The sequence below is a fragment of the Pagrus major genome, chromosome 3 (genome assembly GCF_040436345.1).
Source record: "Pagrus major chromosome 3, Pma_NU_1.0".
NCBI classification, from domain to species: Eukaryota; Metazoa; Chordata; class Actinopteri; order Spariformes; family Sparidae; genus Pagrus; species Pagrus major.
The window spans coordinates 12058471-12085183 of NC_133217.1; the positions used below are offsets into that span (position 1 = coordinate 12058471).

Sequence of the window (26713 nt, forward strand, 5' to 3'; positions counted from 1 at the left end):
TCTTGTAAGTTTCAGTTACAGACTCTTATTTGTTCGGCTATAATTACGATATAAAACCCTCGAGATATTTAACCAATTAAACATTAATAACATTTACTGGACAGTCTATGGCTGCAAGTTGTAGAATATAAAGCAATAGGTGTGTTAGAAAATAATTTACAAAAAGGAAAATGAATTAAATAATAATAATAATAATGTAGATCAAGAGATTAAAACTGACCAAATGTGTTATAATTATGTTTCTGACCCATTTAATTGAAGCACGACGGCCGGATATGTATTAAATACTTTCAAAATAACACACTGATGGCGGATCCGCGGTGTCTCCTCGCTTAACCTCCCGTTCAAAGCGTGTAATATTTACACCGCCGTTATCACTTGTGCGGGCCTCTATATGTTGCTATCATCACCACTACTAACAAATTAACTCTAATGCCTGCTTACGGCCGGTGCCTCCGTCTAACGTTACACTTAAATAGAGCTAAAAGTATGCGTAATGTGGTGCTTGCGGTTTCCTCCTTTTAAAAATTAAATAGTGCGAGGAGTGGCTCAAACTAGGACGCAACAGCGCGTTTAAAATACATATGTAGTGGAGATTTAGAGTTAGAACATGTGAGAAATAAAATTAATTATGCGATAAACAGTCAGGAAATTGCAAGTTGGAGATGTTAGGATTTAAAGAAATTAATAAATAGCTAAACTTTAAATGTGGTTTTGCTGGAATTATTCATAAGATTAAAAAAAATGAAAATACATTAATGTAATACAAGAATTTATGTGTTACAGATATAAATAAATAACTTAAACCCAGTGTGGATGGTGCTAAGTGTGATAGTGTGCGTATCAGCGTCCATAATAAACCTAAATCCAACCCCAACGCCGCAGATCACGTCCACAAAGCAGCAACCTTGAGTTCTCGCACATTATACGCTGCGTGTTTTATTTATTACCAGCAAATAAACGCAGAGCTTGGCCAACACCCCACAAGGCCACAGGCAATTCAACACGCAGGAATTCTCTGCACTCTGCTGTTACTATTGCGTTTGGAAGAGGAGCACAGGAGGTAGGAGACAGACAGACAAAAAAAAAAAAGACCAAAAAAAAAAAGAAAGGAGAAAAAAAGCCACAAGCTGTCCATAATGTGCATTGTAGTTCCGAGCTATCACCTCGCTGGTACTTGCACGTTATTTGGCCAACAGACATCAAACAAGCCGAGGGGGGAAAGGAGCGGCTGTGCGCCTATTTGTGCACTAAAAGTTCGAATAGACAAACACCTTCAGAGCAGGAAAAGACGCCACTTTGCCAATGGCTCTCAGGCTGTAAACCTAAATCAGGGTGTTTTTTCACCCAGTTTACCGCGGGGGCTATTCACTTCTTTTGCCTCTGCAGATAACAGCCTGTCTGGCGGATCTAAATATCGCCATAAAGCCCTTCCCCTCCTTTTGTCTGAGCCACTATTGCGCAGCGGAAGCATCCGGTCTCATTGCCCACGGAGGTCGCTGTTGCCCCATTCACCTTCCCCTTCCCCTCCACTGCAGTGGTCGTAACCGAGGCCTTGTCTGGCGCGTCTGCGTCACTACTACTCACGGAAAACACTCGCGGCTTTACTCCCTTAATCCCCAAGTCCACGACGCATACTGCAGCTCAGCTTTGATCACGTTTAAATACAGCACACATGGCCCCTGCTCGGGTTTATTTTAACGGCGAAAAACAAGCGGGGAAGACTGAAGAAAACATTACAGGAGACAGGTTAAGAATACACACAACAGCCAGTCAGTCCCCGAGTTATACGCCAAATAGACTTTGGTGCATGCTTCCAAAACACCTCTCCACAATTTCCATCACATGCCAGCATCTTTATGTCCCTGCTTTGCTTTCCTTTTTCTGGGTTCGACGTGTGTAACTGGGGCAATTAAGACAGTTTCATGTTGCAGAGTTAAGAAATGGACCCCAACAACATGAAACTACCTAAACCACTCGACAGTCGATCCGGCCCTCATGTGAAACACAATCAGCCAATTCGTAACGCAGCGTGGTCGCCGCTGCCGTCATCAAGCGTCCCAGCAAAAAAAAAAAAAAAGTCGTCTGTATTGAGAAAGTACAAGCTGATTGTACACACTACAAGTGAAGCCGCTGCAACAAGGCGCAAAATGGACAAAATACTGCACAATGATAAACAGACTTACCTGATCCTGGACACGTTAATCCCTTGCAGTATTCCCAAACTAAAAACAGAAGGTTATGTTTTATCCTCAGTGTATCTGTACAGTGGAGATTTGTAGCTGAGTGCCGGGCCTCCTCTCCGTCTGAAAGGCTCTCCCACGACTGAAGCAGCTCTTAGAGGAGAGGGAGAAACCTCATATAGCAGCCAGTCATAAAACTCTACAATAGCCGGCTGGGCATGCAGCTAGACGGCTTATAGCCTAATATCTTAATTATTTCCGATGGCCATTACATTACCCCCTAGAAAGCTTAGATGCTTCACAAAAAACCTCAAGCGAGGGGGGGCCATGTTATTTTGAATTTCGAACAAAACCCTTTTTCATCCTCTTAAAGAAAACCCACAGTAGAAAAATACAAGCAGCTACTCCTCAATGCGAGCTGATAATTTATTAGGCATTACACAAAAACACAATGTCATATATACACAGAAATATACAATATAAACGTTCCTCCTTCACTTGGCACACCGTTGTCGCGTCCTCAGTGTGGATAAAGATTCAACGTATACATTTAGCTCATACATAGAAGAGGCCTATATCATGGGAGACTACATCTAATGGTCATAAGTGAATTATTCTTCCCTTGGTGATACATGGGCGTTATATTCCAGGGTGGTTTAATTTTTTTTTTTTTTTTTGGTAAAAATGTAACAAACTTTATATCATGCAATTCCAATTAAAGTAAAATAAATTCATATTTGTTTGATTAAATTTATAAAATAAGAAAATGTGCCAGCTGCGGGGAACAACCTGGACAATTTAAGCCCCATTTTCCAGAGCACAATGTGTTTTTTTTTCTCCTTTTTTTCAATTGTGAAAATTTAACTCCACTGACACTATCCAACCATACGACAGATGTGACAGAAACAGGTCGACATTACAAAAACACGACATCAGAAAAACAACCAAACAGAACCCATAACATTCAATATTTCCCCCCCTTTTCTCTTCTCAGTAGCTCACAGAGGACGATGACTTTAAAACCTGTCTGGAAATAAAAGAGAAGTTGTACCCCCACAGTGAAAAATGAGTCATTATGTGGACAAAGTGGTGGGGAAGGTTTGGGCGTCATTGATTCAGACAATTTTCTCTCTGTTTCAAAATGTGATCACCTTCCGTTTATCACGAAAATCCGTAGTTGGAGGTGAGCTCGCGGATACGGTTTTCCCGCGTCATTTTCTTCAGTTTCATCCTGCGGTTCTGGAACCAGATTTTGACCTGTCTGTCCGTCAGGTGGACGCTTTTACTGATCTCTAGGCGGCGCTCTCGGGTCAGGTACATGTTGAATAGGAACTCCTTCTCCAGCTCCAGTGTCTGGTGCTTGGTGTATGGACAGCGTTTCTTCCGGCCGCTTTTTGCTGTCAGCCAGTTGGCCGCGTTTTCACTTTTTGTGTCTCCTAAAGAAAATGGCAGATAGTAGAGAGTTTTACGCACTGCAACATGAGGGGCATTGGCGTGTGTGTGTGTGTGTGTGTGTGTGTGTGTGTGTGTGTGTGTGTGTGTGTGTGTGTGTGTGTGTTCTTGGACTGTGTGAGTGTGTGTTCTTGGAGTGAGTGTGTGTGTGTGTGTCTGTTTGTCTATGGTTGTATTATACATGGTTTTAGGCACTACAACAATAAGGCCTGTGGTGTAGCCCATACCTGTGTGTGTGTGTGTGTGTGTGTGTGTGTGTGTGTGTGTGTGTGTGTGTGTGTGTGTTTCTGGTTGCATTATACACACATTAAAGTGATGTGTGTGTGTGTGTGTGTGTGTGTGTGTGTGTGTGTGTGTGTGTGTGTGTGTGTGTGTGTTTTATGCGTAAAGTATGGCTTCTTTGTTGGAATCACCAGACTTGGAGTTGAAAACATTACACAATTTACAAAACACTGCACAAAAATAGTCTAGTGGAACAGTAGTAGTCTTTGTGACATACAGAGTTCATGAATACAAAGACATTATGGGATACACAATATATTACAGGCCTACAAACACAGACACACACACCGTACACATGTGACCTGTGTACAAGTATATTTTACGCAGCGCTCGAAATAAATACTGGCTAAGGCTATAGGTATTCAAATTGTATAATACTGTATGTAAGTATCTGAAAATAGCTCCTTTATTTTTCATATTACTGTAGAAATGTTTTAATTAAATCAAATCTAGCTTTGCCTTAAAAATCTTCACTCATTTTTCAGTTTTACGCATAATCTTCCAGGATCTATCCACGCACATATGCATCATTCTAATGGATTTATACAATAAAAACTGATATTATTCGACTTGAGAGGAAATAGGTAAATGCAAAGTTCTCACACCCGTGCATCTACTTGTCAGTGTGCAGTCTAGTAAGTCAAATAAAACCTGGCAGGTGTCAATAAAAAGCGCCACACTAACTGCGCTGCATGCAAATTTAACAACAATGCAGGACCACACCTATAACGAACTAAGTTTACCTTTAGTGGCTTTTGCTGGTCTCTCTTTGACATGGTCTTCTGTCTCGTCAGCTGAGGAGGCTTCTGCATCCGAGGACTCGTGCGCCTCCTCGCTCCCCGGTGCAGCGTGAGGCTGCAGGTCTGCTTTTCCCGAGGACACGGGCTCCTCGGTGTTCCTCCCTTCCTCCGCCGTGGCTGGAGCAGAAGTCGAGATTGGTGGCGTGTGGAAGCGAGCGGGAGCAGTGGGGTGTAGGCCAAAATGAGAATGGGAAGGGTTCGGCTGGGGGCCGTTGGTGTTGTAAAGTTTATGAGAATGTGCGTGCGTCTGAGACAAGCGGAAGTAGCCCGGCACAGGCACTGAGCCCCCGCCGCCTCCGCCGCCGCCATCGGTGACTGTACACGAACTCGAACCGAGGCCGGTTGTCGTTAACCTCGAATATGTGAGATCTTCAGCGGTGGAGGCTTTAGGGCACTTGGGCTGCTCATACAGGCAGTAGGTGCTCTCTTCCTTAATGTTCTGCGGGAACGAGCAGGGCGCGACCTGGGAGCCCACTGGGTGCTCTTGGTCCATTCGACATGACCTCTGCGCGTCCATCCACATCTCCATGCTGGACATGTACGCGCCTGAGGTGGCAACCATGTTCTGGGGACCCACATCGCTCCGCTTACCCATACCTGGGAAGTATCCATAGTTGTGTAGTCCGTAAGGCACTTCTGTGGCGGTGCTATGGCACGCACACCGCGCTCCCGGTGTAGTGACCTCCGCCGCTCTCGCTGCGGCCACTGATCAGAGAATCCACTAAAAACGCATTTCCTGACGGGGTGTCCGAACATGACATTATTGTGGTGTATTTTGGCGAGGGAAGAAGATAGCCCTTTCTGGCTGACATTTCTTGTGCAAAACATGCTGGATATGATTAGAGGCACCCCCCCTCTCCGCCGCGAGGACTGTAAAACCAATGGAAATGCTGGAAATCGGGTAGTCCCTCCCACTCCGCGGCTACGTAGCAGCCGGAGCGATATCCATCATGGAGCTGAGGCAGAGAAAGGAGACAGCACAGTAATCAGTGTGTTCCCTCACCTCGCCTTAATGCACCACTATTGCCCCGTAGAAGGGGCGAGGTCCAACACGATGCAAAGTTTAAAACACATATTTATAAGAAAGCAGTGAATTCTTCCAGACGCATGGATTCACCTCTCAACTGTGCCAACCAGCAAATAGTATCTGAAGCACTGATTCCTCCTTTGCTACAAATCAAATGCTACCACAAACCTCAGCAGCAGTTGTAATAGAGTTACAAGCATCAGATTTAGAAAAAGAATCAAACCTCTACACTGATAAAACGCTCAGGTGAAAGTCAGAGAATGAAAAATAAAACTATTTTACTACAAACACACTAAACATACTAAAACACTACATGTAGTCCACGTTAGAGGAAGATTTTGGACAATCAAGTTTAAAAGTATAGTGCTGCAGAAACCCACCAACAAAGACATACAATAACAAAGCCCTGGGACGTAGTGGCAGTAAAATGTTTAGGGAGAATTCGCCTTTGGCTAAATGACTTGGCAAGAAGCCGTTTTATATGGTGCATCCTTTAACCTCAAGACAGTCTGAACTCTTCCGCACTAAAAGCAAAGGTGTTAAGACTAATGCTGCCTGGGGATAGAAGGAGGAATATCAAACATTCGGCTTCTTTCTTTCCTTCTTTTTTTTTTCTTCTTCATTTCCGTTTATTTATTTTTCCACAGGGAAGGTCTCTGTAGTAGTTCAAATAGAGTCGTTGAAGTATCTTGGTGTGCTCTTAAAATTGACTTTATTACATCAAACACCTTTTTTTAACTTGAGGTTTTGGGCTAATATTGAATTATGTAAAACGCATTAAGATGAACTAAGATACCCCCGTGCGTAAACGACGGCGAACCAGTTCTCTGTCTCCAGCAATTAAAAACAATAAAAGTATTAGTCACGAAAAAAAGGCCCTTTTCCAACAAATACATGGATAGTATTGGACCAATTACTGCACCTTTCAAACAATCAAATATTAATATAACATATATAACAGGATGTGCAATAACTTCCTTTATTGGAGCTCACTAGGAGCTGGTTTTGATAAATGTGATATATAAAACTTGCGCGCATATAACTTCACATTTTACCTTCAAACATGAAAATATATTTAATAGAGCTCTATGAAATTAGGATCAGTGTTATTAATAGCTGTATTTACGTTTTTATTCATTAATGTAGGATGTGGAAATAAGTTCATTTGTGCCCGATTTGACATTACGCACAACACAAAAGAGCTTAAACCTGCTTCTACTTTCGTTAAAAACCTCTATGAACAAAAACATGGATTTTGTTTCACCTAACAATATATCCGTATTTCTATATAACATCAGAAAACCCAAACTGTGCTCAGTATAACAATTCAAATTCTTCCAACAGCTGCAAACAGGTATTGATCACGACTTTGTTGTGAGAGAATTCGCACAGCAGAGCGCTACACAGCACAGCAGACATAAAGGTTGCACATACAAGTCATCCTGTCGGTCCAATTTGGGGCAATAAGGGCCACAATAAAACTCTCCTTCCATCTCGTAGTGTCCTTGGCCATGTGCACTCTATTGCTCTCTCCAGGTTGAAGTTAATCTCGGCCAGCTTTGCCATTACCAGGCCCAGGTGGTGGCCGCTACAGCCCCCCGGGTTTGTTGTGCACCCCTGTTGCACTGAAAATGAGGGGAAATTTCGGGAGAAATTCATAAATTGAGCCCATTTAGGTTTCTAAACGCTGCAGTCATTGACAGCTCATTTATGTACACTGGCTTAAGATTTTTAGCGCGTCGACGGTGGACATTTGTCACTCCCTCCTGCTCAAAACGCACATATTTCAAATGGCTTAAATGACTGGAAATTGGTCGGAGGTTATTTATGTGTCTAAGAATAAAGTAAAATAGTCTGTTTTAAAAGAAAATTGATATATTAGAGAAATACATAAAATAAGGGCCTTTTTTCTGCGACGCGGGAGTTTTAAGGAGAAGGCCGCGCGCGCGCCCGCTTATTAAATCCACAAAAACATAAAATAATCCAGAAAACATGAAACTACTAAATACAGCCTAACTAACAGCATTAGTCCAAAGCATGTATACTTTCCCCCGCAGCGGCCTGTTCCTTATGGGACACATGAGCCCGTGAGGAAACTAAATACATCAATTAATTATGTGTGCCCAGTATTATATTGTTTTGGCCTGCACACTTCATGGTGTTGTCCTGGCACGGGGGCCTATCGATATCTCTGTGTTACAGTTATTAATTGTAGCTATTAAATCTTCATTTTCACAGCTGCCCGGCTATTATATCCTCAAAACAGTTTACTCTGACCACTGGCTTTGATCCGGCCCATATAACCGTGGCCGAAGAGGCCGTTTGAGTCGTATCATGTTCGTCCCGAGTGCAGTTATGAACAATAATGCCGCGTTTTATTACATCCAGCGGAAGCATTTATTTTTCACGAGAGACAAAGGAGAACGAGACTCGGCATTAAGGGTCCAGAATAGCCACTCGCCACTCGGACTGACACTGATAGCCGTGATAGTGCAGCAATGTGTCCATGACAGGAAGGAAAAGGGAGACGCTATTGCTGCCATATCACAATCACATCTCTCCAAATAAGAGCCTTTGTGCACTTGGCACGTACAGAGGAGGCTTTGGAAGGACGTCAAATGTCGTTAGTGAGCTTCTTTGAAGAAGAGGAAGAGGACCAAGAAGAATGAGCACACGAAGCCAGCTGCTGTGATTTAAGATGAGCCGCTTCAGCACGAGATCTGAGAAATGAAATCATTTGTTTTGTATCCAGCCCCCACTGCTTCGTGTTGCATTTCTAGACACTAACTGCTGTATCCCTTTTTTTTTGTGGTAAATAATTAAGACAGACTTTCCCCCAAATCCAAAACATTTGTGGCGAGACTGGACTGGTTGCTGATCTCTCCAGGTACAAGCCGGCCACGCTATACTTCAACCATTAAAAAGCTCTAGCTCAGCAAAATGAATAGCACATGCAGCATGAAGGCTTGGCACAGATGTGTTGCCTTATTAGGGCCCCCAGGAAGACTTTCTCCACCGCACGGCCCAGTGAGCACCACAGAGAAATGTGGAAACTAAACTCAAAGCGGCTACCATCTCAAAGTTACCACAGAAGCGTCTAAAGGCCGGGCACACGCAAGGTTTGAGCGAGCCATTTCAGCTCCGGGCTGTGTTGACAACTTTTACCTGCGTGCATTCGACGTGAGCTTGGAGACGAAAAGATCCACGGCCATGACATTGGTCCCAATAGCGCCGCCCGGTGGTAGAGGATGGTCTAATCCTGTGAGCAGCCGCTCTCCACTACACTGATTCGAGGTGGATAAACCATGCTAGGGGGAAAAGCCTTTCAAATGAAGTCGATGCAGCAAGCGAGCAGAAGCTTTTTCCTATCCGTCCTCTCCCTGTCGTTGCTCTCGCCTCCTTGGTAACACAGTTAATAACCTTGGGTCTCAGACGGTTTATTGCACTGCACTCCAATTGTACAAATGCCCCAGACTCTCAGACAGCTTTTATGGCCACGTTGCTGCGGCAACGGGGAGGATGTCCCGTAATTAGGGACGGAATTCCAGCGCGCAGTAAAGGATGCGCAAGGCAAGGCCGGACTATGGCAGAGAGAGGCAACCATAAACTTCAGCCTCTCTCCCCGCGTTTATGGCCCTTTTGACTGTCATATATGAACGCCAATGCGCTGCGGCTAGCTCCCATAAACACAGTGATAACAACAGCAAATATGGCGACCCTCGCCAAAGGAGACTGCTGTTGGAGCAGTGTTTCCAAAGCCAATCAGCGAAATGACAGCGTGCACGTATAGACTACATAGAGAGCGAGAGAGAGATAGAAAACAAAGTGTGCGTGCTGAAATGCTGAATGTTTGGAAACAATAAATGTTATAGGTATAGATAAAGGGGGACCTATATATGCTATCCAGCGTGGTTCAATAACAAAGATTTCCTTCAGATGGAATGCAAGAGTTGTAAAATAAAACATCTTATATGGCTCAAAATATTGAGAGACGTGATTCAAAATAATTGAAAAACAGAATTTGAGAGCACAACAATAACATTTCTGTTTAGTTTATATCTATATTTATTCTACTGAAGCGCACAACCACAGATTTAAGATTACCTGCTCAAATTTAACAAGAATCGACAGCTTTGTGATTCAATTTGTTGCTTTATTAACTTTTATTTTTAAAACTCAACATAAAATCACGTTTAATTTGCATTAGGTCGCCTCTTTCTGTTGTGTGTGTGCCTCCATTAGGTTGGACGGCTCATAATTTGTATGCGAGCGCTCAGATCTGCTGCACTTCAGTGTTTTTTAATTGTTTGCTATACACCATGGCACCAAACTGTGATTATTCCAAACCAGCGTGAGTTAAATGTCTGTATTTTGCGTGCGTAAAATGTCCCCAGTGTGCGTAATTCCATTCTCGAAATGTGTCAGAGCTATATTTTTAATAAAAAGAAGAAGCCTGTGAATTAAACCATAACAATGACCACACAGAAATAGATTTTTTTCAATAATCTTTTCATTTGTTTTTATTTGGAAATATAGTATAATACACAATAGTTTGGGCATACCAAGCAATTGATTCAATGCGTTTGACCCTGACCAGCCTTGCCCTGACAGCACACTTGAAAATGCATTTTGTTTAATCTTCTTGAGACAGCAATTACCAAAGGATCACGAGTCATGAGAAAAATATTCTGTTATGCGTATCAATATGAGACCGAAGAGGCCCGCTGCGTATACCTGTGTGAATATCTTGGGCGTGTACCTCAGTGCAACTCCACACGGATCCAGTAGACAAGCTTATCTCTCTGGTTTGGCCTGCATTATCAATACTCGACTGATAGTCTCCAAATAATCAAAAGGGACGACATTGATTTGTGAATTGAAAGATACGCAAAATATAAATAGTCATAGACCTCACTGAGCAGGCTACAGGAAAGACGACTAAATCTCGTGCTCGAGGTCACCCCAGACTGAACAATGAATCCCAACAGCCTGCATGTAATAATTGACTTAGTTAGCCGTGGCATTAAACAGAGATAGTAAACGAGTGGCTACAAAATAAATAAGCACACAAAACAGGAACACATTACATTCTCATCCGTTCGGACTCATTATTTGGTCACACCAATATAGATTCAGTTATTAAAGTCACATATTCGCCATCATCCTCAAACGCACCACTTTTCTGATTTTAAAACAAAACAAAAACGTAAAATAAATCTTTTGATTACAAAATACACTGAGTCAGTCAATTAGTGACTGCTAATTTTCTCGCCCGCACGAAAGGAAAATAAACAAGGCGCCCTGTGGGCCACAATAATATTAACATGGGCCTTCGAGAGCGCACAGACAAAAATGCTTTTTTTGAAAAAAATCCGTTTCTACATTTTCCCTCGAAAACAGAGTCTGAAGAGCGAAATCAAAGTCCACAGTCTGCCTTAATTCATGCTCTCTCTTTAGGTACTTCAGATCACAGGATACTGTTGTCCTCGAACTTGAAATTAACCATTGAGCAGTGTTGTTGCTGCTGCTGTCGCGGCCATTGTGGTACGCAGTGTACACACAGGGAGAGTCAGTCTGTCTGTAAACGCAGTCAGTCCACACAGCAGGAGGACTTTTTGAGAAGCTGTGTTGGGGCTGTTTTCACCCCTAAAGCAGAGGGTTAGACGTGTAATATTGTAATCTATCTCTGTTGAGTTTCTTCTCCTTCATGCGACGGTTCTGAAACCAGATCTTCACTTGTCGGTCGGTGAGGTTGAGCATCCGAGACAGTTGCATGCGTTTCTCCTTGTTAATGTACACACTGAAAAAGAATTCTCGTTCAAGTTCTCGGATCTGATATTTGGAATACGGGCACCTTTTCTTGCGGGTCCTCTGTCCATCTGGAAAGCAGAGAAAAGGAAAAGAAGAGCGGTCACAGAAAATATAAACACTTCAAATTAGCCATGACTATGTTAAAAAAAGAATTAAACGGTTTGGATTTAGCCAAGATTACGCACGGGCGGATTTCCTCTACATAAAGCTTATTTGCCATTACAATATTTCAAGTGTCATACACAGACTGGAAAGATGACAAAACCACTGGCTCGCTAGACAACACACTTGGGCTTTGACCTTTTATCACAAATGAAAACAACACGCTCACTTTCAAATATCAGCAGCTTACAGCAACAGGAGCCTGTTTCTATGAAATTATTGGTTTTATAGAACATATAAAAAGGGCAAAATGTACAAATGGGAACACAGGATCTCCATGATGGCTTTAACACAAGAGCTCGTGTGTGCTAAACCTTAAACCAGAGGCACCACCCTCATTACATGCAAAGCGCTCCTTTAAGTTAAGAAACCGTGAAACAAGCACGTTTATAATACAAGGAATGGACGCAGGTCTGTGTCGGAATCCGCATTCATAAACTGTGTGCCTTCTGGAAACGTCAGGGAGTGTTTTAGAAAAATCGCCGGCCTGATGTCTTTCACGGCCAATTTCAATTCCAAACACGTGATCCTGCAGTTTATAACAAAGTTTTGTTGGGGGGTGGGGGGTCTACAGGCCCTCTATAAACCTTATATGCTTATAAAACAGCATATAAAAATTTTAACAGCAGCGCGCAAGATTGCAAACTTTCTCTCATAACCAAGGCGCTGACTTTAATACGTACTGCTGCTGCTGGATTTCTCCTCATTGTTGCCGGAAGATAACTCCGGGCTGCTCGTCTCCTCCCGGGGCTCCTTCGCCTCGGTGTCCCTGCACGACTGTGCGTCCTCCGGCGCAGAGCTGGGCTGCTTGGTCGGGGTTTTGTCGCCTGAGTAGCCATTTGTGGAAGAGCTCTCCGACGCGTTCCCGTACGCCGTCTCGTAAAACTGGTCGAAGGCTTGTGGCAGCACGCCATTTCTGCCCACATTCCCGTAGAAATTGGTGGCAGCGGAGCCGGCGCTTGTATGGTGGTGGTGGTGGTGGTGGTGGTACGCTGCGGCAGCAGCAGCAGGGCTGTTTTTACCAAACATGTCCCCTACAACGGCGCTTTGCGCCGACAGACAGTCCCGGTGCACCATGTCCTCCGCGCTGGGGTAGCACTGGGGCAAGTTCCCCCGGTGTGGCCATTTACCGGACGCGTCAATAGCAGCATAGTCCCTGAACGTCACCTCTCTGACGGGTTGGACCTGCGGCAGGTTAGAGGAGTAGGAGTATGTCATGGGGCGGGTGGACGGGGTCTGGGACAAAAACGAGGGAAGACCGGAGAAATCAGCCCCCGCCGAGACGTAATAAGTGCAACTGGGCAAGTACATGTTTGATCCGACGGGGACCCTTTCGTCAAAATCCATCATCGTAGTTCACCCTCTACTATAACTCTATGTTGGGGTTTGATTCCTCTATAACCGCCCTGAACATGGCTCTGAAGCGCCGTGCCTCCTGCCTCTTTGAAGCAGGTTCGCTGAGCAGAAATTTGGAGACGTAAGCTGACGTGGAGAGCCATCTCCATCCACTACTCCACGGAGGAGGAGGTCACGTGACCACGCGGCAGAAATTGACAGATTTTCAGGCTGTGCGTGTGTGTGTGTGTGTGTGTGTGTGTGTGTGTGTGTGTGTGTGTGTGTGTGTGTGTGTGTGTGTAGGAAAGAGAAAGAGAGTGTGTGTGTAGGAGTGTAAGAGTCATGACTGCTGTGTGTCCTAAAGCTTGACATTGGTGGTTTATCGCCATGGCGGCTTGAAAAAAATGAATTCCTGAACATGCAACAAAGTCAGGGGAAGAGAAAAAAAATATTATGCTGGCTTTTAAAAGAGAAAAGAGGGATTTCAATGGAAGCTTTAACCAAAATATCAATATTAATTTCACAGATGTTCTTTTCCTATTACGCACTAATCTATCCTGGGAAAATATCTGTGCGTAATTTGAGCTTTTCTACTTTTCCTTGCTTTTAAATTCTTTATGCAAATGTGTGGAAAATAAAAAGGATTCTGGAAGCTAACTTGTCCGGGCCCTATCTGACAATAACATTAACTAAACCAGCATTACTGTGCGCAGATAACATGGACCTGAATTGGAGGAAGGAGACAACCACCTTATCTCTGAAGACTGCTTTTAGAAATGTCTTAGTCATCATCGTTTGGTGGTTTTACAACGTAGCATTTGGCCTAGTGGGCATTTGGTTATCAGGGTCATGTTCAAAGTAGCGGCTAATGTTTCAACTGGCTACAGCCTTGTGTGAGTGCCACTATAGGCAAGACTAAACTGAAATTTGGACGAAATAAACACAGGATACGGTCTTACAATTTATAGAGAAGAGAATAGAAATTTAAGGCAACACCCAGACAATGAAGTTTGGTGGTCTGTGATAATTTACTCTACTTTAAATTCTAAAGTTTAGATTAATAAAAACATTTTATTGTTGTCATATTTTTTTTTCTTTCAAGTTGCTAGTTAGAACAATATAAACCTGCATATACTTTTCAGAAAAGACCGGAGAATTGCTCAGGAAAAAAGCGCAAGAATTGATCTTCTGTCGCCTGTAATCATGAAAAACACTCTGCTTCAATAGTCAAACCTTACAACCTCTTTAAAATCACAAACTTATTCTGTTCCTGAATGATCCTCGTCTTGCGGCTCTGTTTCGCCTCATATTAAACATTTATTGGATCCACTAACAGCTCCAAAAGTCGCAACATTCTAGCCCGCTCCACTTTTACGCACGACTATTTCTTTAGTTTTCTTGCAAATATTTATTCACATGTGCGTCGTTGAGTAAGAGGACAGCTTCCAGAAATTTACAAGACACTTTTATGTTTTGATGGGGAATAATTTCCAACATATCCTCGTTTTTTCCTGTTTATTCCCACTACGCAAATATACACACATTTGCGCGAATCCCTTCAACAAACACAAAGGACAGGAAATGTTTCTAAACGCAGATATTTTAAATACCTCTGGTTGTATTTCACAATTTAGCTCGAAATATACAAAACTACATTTTCCTCGGGAATCCGTTTTTAAAACCTGCTTGTGAATAAGCTAAATATCTTGAGGCCAAATGCGGCAATAATTTTGGATTAAAGCTTTACTTTTTACTGAAGTTACAGTAAAATAAGACAACGTATACCCATTATCTTCTGAAATGCAGAAATGTCTTCTATTTGATTTGGTAAACATGTCACAGAGCACATTCCCTAGTTCTCTGCTTTGAGGCCACCGTGCAGCTTGTTTTGGAGAGGCTGCAACCTGACTCTAATGTGCTGTGAATGAGCGACCTGAGCTCGGATTAAGACCGCCGCGGCTGGCCTGGCCCCACAGCCCGATGTGCACATGGTGATCCAAGGGTCTCCTGATGGCACATGTGAAACACAACCTTAAAATATCACACACACTAAGTCGGTGCAAGCACCAACTAACGCCCTGTGAGCGTACCAAAACAGGAAAAAACATGCAGTCTGAGATATCTACCGTCCTGCTCGCAGGCCATTTTATTTGGATAAATTGCAGGGACACAAACAACTCGAGTGTCTTTGCGACCACACGCTCCGCCTCTCAGTCAATCCAGACAAATTCTACGAGTTGTGCTGAAGCTTTTAAGCTGTAATTGAGCACAGGATGCCCAGGAAAACCAAAGCCAGCTCTGCACAGACCTGCGTTTTTATAGCTGCTATAGTATTCTGCTGAGCGTTTTTTTCTCCCCGGCCAGACAGACACCACAAAACTGGCCAAGCGTGATGGGAAGTCGCCACCCGGACTCAAAGTCAGCAGCTGAGGATTTTCAGTGACACAGAAACACATCATATCTCTGCATAACTAAGGTAAGATTTCTACTCGCAATAACTAAGCCTATCTCTAATAATTTGCCTGAAAAAATAAAAGAATTGTCTTTAAAAAATTGGATTTCAACAAACAAGCACTGAAAAACAAATGCCAAGGTTATGTCAAATGTGTTTTATATTAAAAGGAAGTCGTTGTGTTGAGCCTCTGACCATCCTTCTGTGGTTTTTGGTCATCAAACTGCAGTCTGGCGCTGCGTAAAAGCTCTCAAAGCCAAAGCTTTGTCTGTACGGTCGACTTCAAGTTCGGGGGAGGGAGAGGGTCCTTCACAGAGAGCAAAGGGCCCACTGTGCCCCGGATGGAGTTCCTTTAATTGCTTTTGCATTCACGCAGGCTTTAGGTTACAAGATTGGTCGATAATGTGAGCCTGTAAGTCTGAGCTGAAGAGAAGTCAAACGAACTTCACCTTCGCACTAATAGTGTATCATTAAAGTAGTACGGCATTAATATAGTGTCTGGTGTAGGTTTGAAATTAACTTGAAACAGCTGATGCTAACTCGTGATTTTATTGAGGAGAATTGTTCCATCAGGCCCTGAGGTTGATAATAGCATCATTTTATGCGCTTTACGCAAAGAAAAACAGTCAGTTTATATCAGATTTGAGACAAAAATGGAAACATGAAGCATTAAAAGATAAACATTAACTCACTGACTTTTGAAAATAAACCACAATGACTGACTATGGAGGAGGAGTGACCGTCTAGACAGATAGAATCAGTGTTTTTACTCAGGCATGCTGTTTTCATTGCCTTTACTTAATTCTTTCGCTATGTTATCGGACCTTGGCACGCACGCACACAGACATACACATACAAACACACACAAACAAACACACACACAAATGGCTAACATTAAATGGATTAAATCAAACACTAAAAACAGTAATTATATAAATACACAGATAATAAAACTGCATATTTAACTTGTATTTAAGTGCAACTCCTGAGGCGACAGGAGCGCGGTGGATTTTGTCAGGAAGAGAAAGCGACGCACAGATAGCCTCAATCTGCATACCATAAAACCTCGCCAGACAACAAGTAAACAATCGAGTGTGGGGAGGATCTGAAAGTACAGTTTAACGCCACGTCAGGTAGGCCTGTGGGCTGTAAAGTGGGCTAAATAGGCGCATTCAGTGTCTTGCAAAGAAGCCTCCTGTAGTTTAAGTCTTCAGGCGAAATGAAAGGCGCACAGAGCTTTAAGTGCAGGCCTGTTGTGTTGTTTTCATTTGGTGGAAAAATGAGCCACCACACCTGCGCCTCAAAGCATCCATTGATACTTCAGCTCGGAATGAAAACAACGTATTTAGTGGAGAGTGTGCAGAGCAGAAGGCCGAAAAGATACAGACTGACTACAATAAGAAGACGGGTGCCAAAAGTAAGCTTTACATGCATTTACACTTATACATTCACATGAAATGATCTGGAAATACAACTTAACTAAACATAGAAGTTTTAAATGCGCACAACCCGTGGTGGCACAACCAAAACAAAACCAGGCTGAGCGCATTAATAAATGTATCATTTTCAGCCAAAACAGCCATTAAAAATATACATTTACGCGTTGATTTCCTGTGTATATTTACAGATTAAGATATTGTTTTTAAAAAAGTGTTTTTGAACTTGAATGGTCTCGTCTAAGCCGCTATCATGTTGCGGGCTCCACTGATACGAGCCTACAGTTGCGGGGGGGGGGGATTATAAAACCATCAGACTGAAACATGAAACAATCAGAGCTCGCTCTTACATTTGGCACACAAATGAACGAGCAGAGAAAATATCAGTAAATTTGAACCTGATTGGGCCAACAAACTGTTGATTTATCCACAGGTGACAGAGATGTGGGCCGACGGATATGGCGACGACAGAGGGGCCAGGCGGACCACACAGGGGCCATACCAGGGAAACTGATCAACTCCACGGTCAACGGGAGCACCTCTGACTCACCAGTGGAGACTCACAATGCAGCCGCCGGATCAGCCTGGGTATCCTGGGAAACAAGGAGCTGACCTGGACAAAAGGACATAAACTGGACTTAAATTGGGGGAATAAATGTTTTTTTTTTTCTTTTTTTCAAAAGAAAAAAGATAGAAGGAAAACACAGACAGAAAGAAAATTCAAGCTAGTGTTAAGATTGGAAAATGAACTCACAATGTAAAAATGAGGGTTATTGCGTCAGAAAACACTCTTGCGCATCTAATTGCGCGCTTGTTTTTGTGGGATTGTGCAACAAAAACAAATTCAGATGATTAGAAATTGAATTTAAACTTTCATTCCAGTCCTGCTATTGTATGCGCATGCTCAAACAAGGACAAATATAATATTTTAGATAAAGGAAAGAGTCGGATTGAGTCTCGTGAACAGTAAAGCTTGTTCTAATTAAAGGGTGTCTTCCTCTGATTAAAAACATCGTCCAGATGTGTGGCTGTTTGAGCATCTGTCCTTTATGTGACTTGAACATAATCTTCCACAATGTGCTAAAATAGAATATTTTAAAGTAACAGAAGCTAACATGGGAAATGTTGGAACATCTCCAGTCAAACCACCGCGACACTTCAGTTTAATTTAATATTTTTATTTTTAAAAATTAGATAATATCGCTTGTGTTTTGCCCGCATGTGTAAATGTCGGTTAACGGTCACATACACAACATAAAGTCTTGGATCAAAGATATTCTAATTCAAAAAAAGAAGGTTTATTCTATTTATTAGTATGAAACGAAAACGTCGCGTCTGGATTAAATTTCTCACCACAAAATTATCTTATTTCACTTCTGTGTCGCATTTTTCCATCGAAGCTCAAAATACTGATGAATAATGAACGAATCACACGACGGATATTAGTTTCATTCACAGATATTGATTAAGTCAAGCTCCTTTAAATGGCGGCGATCAGATTATACAATAGGTTACTTGTTTTTACTAACAGTTTGACGATTCCCATCGATTGTAGTTCAATCAATAATGGATTTTAGGTGAAAAACAGACCAAAACAGGGTCAAATCATTGCCGTCTTATTGGCCCTTGCATTCATTTATTCTGAGCAGAAATATAGCAGACCATTGTCTGGACAGGATACGAATATGAAGCATCTTGCAGCGGTTTATAAAAGCATTCAAAGACACGTATGTGGCGTTTCGATCAGTAATCTCAAGGATTTTCAAGAAAAACACGTTTCAGTGTATTGACCAAAAGGTTTGCTGCACAAAATGGCCTCACAGCTTAATATCTTGTGCAGATCAATGTTTATTCTTTGACTTTCAATCAACACCAAACATGTATTTTATGTTCGGGGAAATAACTAATCTGCGTTCAGGAAAACAAAAGCCACACGAACCAAACAGACCCTCTGCTGTCTCTGTACGCATTCGTCCTCGCTGTTCATCTTTCTTTTAAAAACGTGCCTATACATCCTTCATAAACACGCACTGTAAATTATCTGGCATTTATATATCAAACCAAATGAGATCAGGACATGAAAAGCCCCTCTGCAGAGGAATCAGGCGCCGACAGGGACATGGAGGAGGCTTTCACATAATCTCGGTCAAGTGCTTCTATTTGACCGCTGTCACGGTCTCGGATAAGCTTATGTCTGCTCTGGTCTTTGAGCTGTATTACGAGATTATCTTCCAAACTCACGCTCTCAAGCTTGACCAGAGCTATATTGTTGACTGACTGAAGGTTGCAGGCCTCGCCTCCATTACGCGCAGAGACAGCGAAGGTCAATGTAAAGAGCAATGCCTGGCGTTGGCCCTGTCTGTGCTCAGCCATGTCTGACAGGCAGGGGAGAGACACACCGGGCTGCCTGCTGGATATGTGCTCCATTAGAGTTATTTACTGATCTGAACTGAAACCTCTCAGGATATTAATATATTACGGATATAATAGTACAGGGACTCCGTCTATGAGGGTTCAAAATAGTCTGTTTGATTAATTTGATGACCAGAAACCATGATCTTATTTATTTATTTATTTTTAAAAGAGGCCATTTTCATTGTTAGTGTAACATGAGATTGGCAAATCTATAAAATGGCTCAGACTTTAAAATAGATGTTTGAAGTAAGAGTGAAATAATCATGGTTCACTTTTACTTTCTTTACTTGTTTGTGATTAAAGTAGCCTGGATTTAATAGAACTCCATTAATAGCTTTTTTTTAATAAAGAGTAGGTGGATTGAGCCCATTTTGAGTGCAGAAATATAAACTGTAATTCACTCTTTCGCCTTAGTGTGGCAGCAGAGCTCAACTCTTCCTCCTGTGTTTCCTGCCACAGCCGGTGGGCGGGCCAATCAAAGATGGCTCGTGTGAGGACAGACGGATAGGCGGCGCACTGAGCGTCGAGCTTTGGACTGTCACGTTACAGGAGGCGGGACTTGTCGGCTTTGTTTTGGTTCTCAGCGGGCCAATAAGACGCTGCCGTGCTCCCTCGCAGCCAATGAGCTGCCGCGCTTGCGCACGTCACTGCAGCAAACTTCCGCTCTAAAGCGTCAACACTTCCGGCTCCTCTGTGTTTTTTTGGACTACAGCAGTCAGACATCTCTCTTCTTTTTTTGCCCCATCTCTGAGCTTCTTGTGTAACACGTGCGCGCCCCGCCGTGCCTACGTCAGAGGACGTGAGACATGGCCACGCCGCATTCCGTGCTCGCGGACGCACTGTCTCACATTTCTGTGGTGTTTGTGTGAGTCAGCCAGCTGGCCATGTGCAAGTCATAAGCACGAGATATCAGACTGCTTAACATTTAAAAATACTGCACGACACAGCCTTTAGCTGGCTGCGAGCACAGTCCAGATTTAATGTTTGTTTAGACTACTGAATATCTGTGGTTTTTATATAAGTGTCAACAAATAAGCTTCAACAAATAAACTTTTATTTTAATACGGATACATTAAGTGTGATCTGTTGAAGAAGTAGATATTAGACGAGATTTTGTCGGTAAAAAAAAATCAAATCCAGCAAATAAAAGCAAAAGTTTAATCGGACTTTAATGGATTATATAGCTACAGCCTTAACATTGTTATTAATTATCACTTACTCTATGACTAAAACCACTAACAATGATGGGCGTAATATAATAATAATAATAATAATAATAATAATAATAATAATAATAATAATAATAATAATAATAATAACATTTTGCACCCGGGTTGTGGATGAGAATCAATAGAAACATTTTGAATGATGCAAGTCGTTTATTTTTCTATATCAGTGAGTGTAAACAAAGAGCGTAAAGCGCTTTCAATTACCGGGAGAAGTGTAAAGAGGATTTATGTAGAACCATATGTACGATAATCTACAGTACACGCGTACGTGCTTGAAATTAATGGGAGAAGACAAAATGCATTACGCTTTTACATTCCGCAAAATGGCCTAAAACAATTATATCAGCACGTAAATCAACCTAACAGGTGGAGAAGCCAGTCAGAGGAGCTGGAGCTGTGAAGAAGGTGGGGGTTTGGGTTACACGCCTGATATTTCACTGCCAGTAAGACTGAATCATATTCAGTAATGCAGCCAACACAAGCATGCTGAGATGTCTGGTTTCTGGCGGAAGCTGTGTTTTAAAAAAAAAAAAAACTACACTTAGTTTATTTGTATGACATGTGACTATTGCTCTAAAAGATCTTCTTTAAAAGACTACCAGGTTATCATTGACAGTGAACGATGAGCAATGCGAGTGAGGACGCACCGGACGGGGCTTCGTTTCCAGTACACGCACTGATGTTACAAAACCAGGCAGCGAAGGAAAGAATGAATCCAGATTCATCATTTCATGAATTAAACCTACAGTTCAGCTCATATTTACAGAACCGAGAACCCATATTCTACTATTTTTTTATTTTCAAAAAGTGACGCTCTTCCACGCAACAGTCTCCCCGTGAACGCTCGAGACGCACACATCAAACCAATTTCAAAATTACATTCAAAATATTTTTAAATGATTTTTATTTCCTTTCATCACATCAATTCTCGGTCATTTTTGCTTGGCTTTCTATTTCTGATTAATCCTGTAATAACAGAGAGCCAACAGAAATGATCAAACTACACTAAAATGAGACAAAAGAGGATTCGCTTTAGATTACCGGGATTCTGGATTTACATTTAAATAACCTCATATAAAAAATATTCAAAGAGTAAACAAACAAAACGGCGGTAGGAGCCTTTAGTTTCTACAAAACAGACTGAACCCCGGCCGCCTGCGCCCTTTGTTACCTTTCGGCTGAATATATAAAAGTAATCCACATTTAGTGACTGAATTTAAACAGATTTCTAATTCTTTTCTTTTCTAATATCGGAATATATTTATACTCATATAGCAACATTTAGTGTATATAATAGCTGCATTTCAGTAAACGCAACATAAAGGAAATGTGAATATCAGAGCAATTCATTTAGAAGGTGACGCGTATTCAAAACGTCATCTAAAAGTGTGGATTTTACTGTTTAAAATGTCATTATGAGTAAAATAAAACCGCTGAGAAATTAATACGGACAGGAAAAACACACACGTTTACCTCAAAGCCCTTGAACATTGAATGTTCTTGCAATCATTTTTGATATTTACAGTCAAACACACTCAGAACAGAGAGTAAGGAGGTAAATTACGCAGCGTTTTAAAAGAGCCTGTGTTTAATAATAATTTAAAATAAAGGAGATTCTCCTGCGCTTTCCACCTGCGTCTGTTTATTATCTTCTCTGTCAAAGTCAAAGACAAAATCTGAAGACTGAAAAAAATGAAATTATCATTATTTTATTATCTTTGTTGTTTTTATTTTGTTATCAAATGTATTGACTCATATATTATATTGTTACTATCTTCATTATTAAGTAGGCCTTAGTTCTGCCTGTGATGTTTGACCACCAACCCAGATGAGAATATATCACAAAGCCGTCGCCAGATGGCGATGTCAGCCCACATTTCAGCCCACACTGGCCTCAACTGACTTATTCCCTATCCTCTCAGAGCCAAACACAACTCCACTTCACATTCCACATAATGGAATTTCTTAATAGACTTTGTATGTAGTTTTTCTGGATAAATAAAGCTGCTACAAACACAAGCAGAGCCACTACGAGAGATCTTCACTTTGTCACATGCAGCCCGGGGCCTGTAGGTATTTTAAAGTGAACCTTGAGGCCTGGTGGAAGAGGAAAAAGATGAAGCGGTTGGATGTAAAAACAAACTAAAATATAAACAAGTCCATGTTTTATTGGGACGGACTTAAACACCGACATACTGGGACTCACACACACAAATAACCTGGATATCATGCCGGACTTTACTTTATATACAACCACATGAATAACGCACACATTATAAAAGCTATGATTGATATGAACACATATCCCGAACGATTATCTAAGCATTATAATAAGAAGGATTGCACCATGGATTGGATATGAATGAGAGCACGGGTTCATATGATGGGACTACGAGCTAAGCATGTGAGTTTTTTTTTTTTTTTCCTTTCTTTTTTTTTTTTTTAAAAAGGAAGCCAGGAGAGATTAATATTTAACATTCCCAAGGTCCAAATCCGTCACTTCCTGTGAATCTTCGCATTTTATCACTCTCGTAAAAGAAAAAACCTTGCAGATAAAGGCGTAGCTCGGTGGCGCACACCTTTCTGAGCTGGGGTCAGTTTGTTCCTGTGTTGAGAGTGAGCATGCCAAAAAGAAAAAAAAAAAAAAAGAAGAAGAAGTCACAAATACAGTCAGCTATATATTTTCTCTCGACTCCTTAAACAATATTTAACAACAAGTGGCAGGAAGCGGGGGCTCCAGGACTCAGGCCTCCGAGAAGTTTTTGTTCCATACAAATAAATCATGTTCAGTCAGGAAGGGGTTCTGCTGATCCAATCCATGAGTCCAAACGTGTGTGTGTGTGTGTGTGTGTGTGTGTGTGTGTGTGTGTGCGTGTGTGTGTGTGTGTGGGCCTGGTAGTTTATCTCCCACTGATACTTGTCCCGTGATGAAAAAACTAGCTGATGGTTTTCAATTTGTTGACAACTTTCTTCTCCTTTACGCGTCTGTTCTGAAACCATATCGTGACCTGCCTCTCGGACAGGTTGGTCTGGGCTGATATCCTCCTCCTTTTGTCTTTCGTGATAAATTTATTGGCACCGTACTCGCGCTCGAGTTCCTTCAGCTGCACCTTGGTGTATGGCACGCGCTTCTTTCTTCCGCGTCGATAAGAGCCCGAGTCTCCTCCGGCGTGGGACACCGCGTCTGAGAGGAGACAAAGGAAACTGTCATGAGCTGCTTCTCAACAAGTGGACTCAGCCCACTCTCAATAGTGGCATTTTCATCCAATAAATTAAATGTATTAATAACTGAGCCACTTGATTTCAAATAAAAATCAAATTATTCAAGATTTACTGTAAAGATTGTGTAAAAATAAAGACAAATGTGGATTACTGTGTGATAATAACATTGTATTAATAAAAATAAAAATGCTAGCATTATTTATGAGAGGGAAACAAAAAATATAATCTCAGCGCATCACTTTTCTTTCATTTCCTCTCATAAATAGACTAAACATGTGCCCTTCCTCACATTATTTCAGTCATTTTCTTGTAATCAAATTATCACAGTGGTGTGCTGTTTGTTCTGCAGGTTGACACACAATTTCATGCACCACCTATTCTTTACAATGTGACTCCTGTTTGGTAACACACTAATATGTCGAACAGCTCCGTCCTGTAAAAGCTGGACTCTGAGGGACGCTTCCTACCTGGTATGGAGGACTTCCACATGTGTCCGGGCTGGGGCTGCTCCTTGGCGCAGTAAACCTGCCCGTTCCAGCCGTTCGCGGCGAGAGTCCACGGCTGGTAGCTCTCCATGGGCAGCAGGGACTCGTGTCTGGCCTCTGACGGCGCACTGATAGTTGGCACCACGGGAACGTCCAGGTAGCTGGGCACAGGTTGGTATGGGCCTGAAGGGTAGGTCGGATAAAAAGCAAATTCCTTTGCCCGAGAGGTGAAGTCGTCGCCCGAGGCGGACGTGTCCATGTATTTCTCTCCATACGCAGAGGGGGGCTGCGCTCCGCACGACTTTATGCTGCTGTGATGCGACATTCTGCACGGATAATAGCCGCTACCGAAGTACCCATACGGCAGGGAAGCGCTGGATGAATTCTGAGCTGCAGAGCAGGGGCTGCACTGCTTCACTGGCTCGCCCATGCCGGAGGTAGGCACGTCGCTTGACGAGTAAGCAGTGCTGGGTGCCAGGGACGCGGGGTGCGCCATCAGATTCCTACACTGGTTCGCAGCAAAGTTGCCACCAGCAAAACCCTCCATGTTCTTGCTCACTTCATCGGAACCGCCGCCGTTGTCGTAGAGGAACATCACCGACGGGTCGACCCAGCGAGGACGGAGGAGCAGTGACGTTGTCATAGCACGGCATCCAACATTGAAGCTTCTGGCTCTTTTTTAAAAAGCCCAGAGACTGAAAAAAGGAGATACTGGTTCCCAGAGAGTATGCCACTCTGACGCGCACAAGAGCGCCGAGGTTGCGCAGCCATTGGCCCAGATGTTGTCACGTGACCAGGCTATGCAAAGAGGACGGTAAACATCAGCGAGTACAGATAATTAAATGGAGAAAAATGCGGCGAAGTAAGGTGACCGTACCTATGAAGGGATTTCTCTTTTGTCGCTTCTGTTTGAAATCAGATGGATTTTGTGCCTTATTTTTTTAAAGTAAGACACTTACATCAAGAGTAACCTACTTTTTATTCATATCAGGGTATATTTCATGATCCTAAATGCTTTTATTGGACATTATTGTCTTGAAAATGCGTATTATTTAGTGTGAGGTTGAAATAAAAGTCGATTATTTCAACATTTTTTAGAACCATGACTGAACCATCTACATATGACAAATATGCACAGCCTTGTGGCCTTTACGCACGCACACTGACCAGCCTTTGTCTGCATTGCTTTGGGACGTGGGTGTCTCTTCACAACCATTCAACAAAGAGGAGTCCAATTTATAACAACATAACGCTAAAGTATATTATATTCCAATGTTGCACATGATTTACAAGGAAATAAACAGACTTCTGTCGCCCGCTGATGCATAGAAACGATCTGTAGTGTGTTATACCTGTCCGTGCGGACTCTGTACCAAACTGCGCATTCAGTGTGGGATGTAGAAATGCTTTGGCGAAGTATAAGACTCGACATATGTCAAGTTATTTCATGTATGTGTGCACATATTTGTAGAAACGCAGTCAGAAACACCCCCCTCTAAATATCCACACACAAATTTTAGGTAGAAATAAAGAAATTCGGATGTAACGTCATGATTTCATGTAAATATTCCAGCACTCCACTTCCGACATGTTTACAATACGCAAAGACAGAAAACAGCGCCGTACTTGGCAGTCCGTGCGTGTTTTTACATAGGAGGTAGACGCGGCTGGAGGCCAAGGTCAAGTTGAAAGTTGCTGTCTAGCCATCCAGCCTGTCGGGCTATTCACGCTTTGAAGGGACCGTCTGAGCTCTTGAAAAGAGCGGAAGAGGGGTGAGAATTCCTGTCCCAATGAAAGCTATTGGAGGACATTAACTTTTACTATCATTTTGTTTTCTCCACCGTTTATTCTCACGAACTAGTCTGTGCCCGCTTCACTTGGGTGGTGCGTGTGCTGTTGTGTGTCCCAGGAGTTGGGGATTTAAAAGGAATGTCGTTGTTTTTTTTTATTTGCAGATCTTTTGGAGGTGTTTTTGGCACATACGTGTGAAAATGATGTTGATCCCTGAGAAGAGGGGACGGGATAGAGGTGTCGCGAGTGTGTGCGTGTGTACGTATGTATGTGTGTGTGTCTGAGTGTGTGTGTGTGTGTCTGGTCTGCTGGTTTGTGTTTACGACCAGTGGCTCTCCGTCTATTCTGTGTTGGGGGAAATGGAGCTTTCACTGGATTTGTTAGCAGAGTTGCAAATCCAGCATGAGTTTTTGGCCTGATTGAGTCGAGAAATTGTGCCGGCGCGTAATCTGCTGCTAGATGATAAATAAAATCAAACGGAAGCTGCCATTCAAGTGCGTAAAACACGGACGCAGACGTCTGGTTTCCAGCCTATAGACGTGTAATGTTTATGTAAATTATAAAAACGCTTCTTTGGTCTCATCTGCTTCCTTTGATATACCAAAAGCTGAACTTCCGCGCAGTAAACCCC

The 26713-nt window shown here is 42.4% G+C and overlaps 3 protein-coding genes across 3 annotated transcripts; all 3 read right to left on the reverse strand.

Annotated features, from left to right (window-relative positions):
* Nucleotides 1–3101: 3101 nt before the first annotated feature.
* On the reverse strand, nt 3102–5493 carry LOC140993742 (homeobox protein Hox-A10-like). Its single transcript, XM_073463268.1, is given in 3 exon segments — nt 3102–3619; nt 4661–5370; nt 5372–5493. Coding segments are annotated over 3 exon segments (1092 nt in total). The 5' UTR covers nt 5479–5493; the 3' UTR covers nt 3102–3344.
* A 5897-nt stretch (nt 5494–11390) lies between these two features.
* On the reverse strand, nt 11391–13067 carry hoxa11a (homeobox A11a). Its single transcript, XM_073463269.1, has 2 exons — nt 12401–13067; nt 11391–11623 (listed from the first exon to the last, which is right to left on the reverse strand). Exons 1-2 carry the CDS (start codon nt 13065–13067, stop codon nt 11391–11393), a joined length of 900 nt encoding a protein of 299 aa, XP_073319370.1.
* Nucleotides 13068–23520: 10453 nt separating this feature from the next.
* hoxa13a (homeobox A13a) lies at nt 23521–24934 on the reverse strand. The gene is made up of 2 exons (XM_073463393.1): nt 24274–24934; nt 23521–23768 (listed from the first exon to the last, which is right to left on the reverse strand). The coding sequence occupies exons 1-2, from the start codon at nt 24932–24934 to the stop codon at nt 23521–23523; spliced, it is 909 nt and encodes a 302-aa protein (XP_073319494.1).
* Nucleotides 24935–26713: the final 1779 nt, after the last annotated feature.

What these genes read in the sequence shown, in the direction of transcription:
- hoxa11a (XM_073463269.1), bottom strand. Translation starts at nt 13,067, where the DNA reads ATGATGGATTTTGACGAAAGGGTCCCCGTCGGATCAAACATGTACTTG. An exon ending in GGAGAAATCCAGCAGCAGCA is followed by an intron (nt 11,624 to 12,400) that starts GTACGTATTAAA and finishes TCTGCTTTCCAG; the next exon opens with ATGGACAGAGGACCCGCAAG.
- hoxa13a (XM_073463393.1), bottom strand. Translation starts at nt 24,934, where the DNA reads ATGACAACGTCACTGCTCCTCCGTCCTCGCTGGGTCGACCCGTCGGTG. An exon ending in GTGGAAGTCCTCCATACCAG is followed by an intron (nt 23,769 to 24,273) that starts GTAGGAAGCGTC and finishes GTCTCCTCTCAG; the next exon opens with ACGCGGTGTCCCACGCCGGA.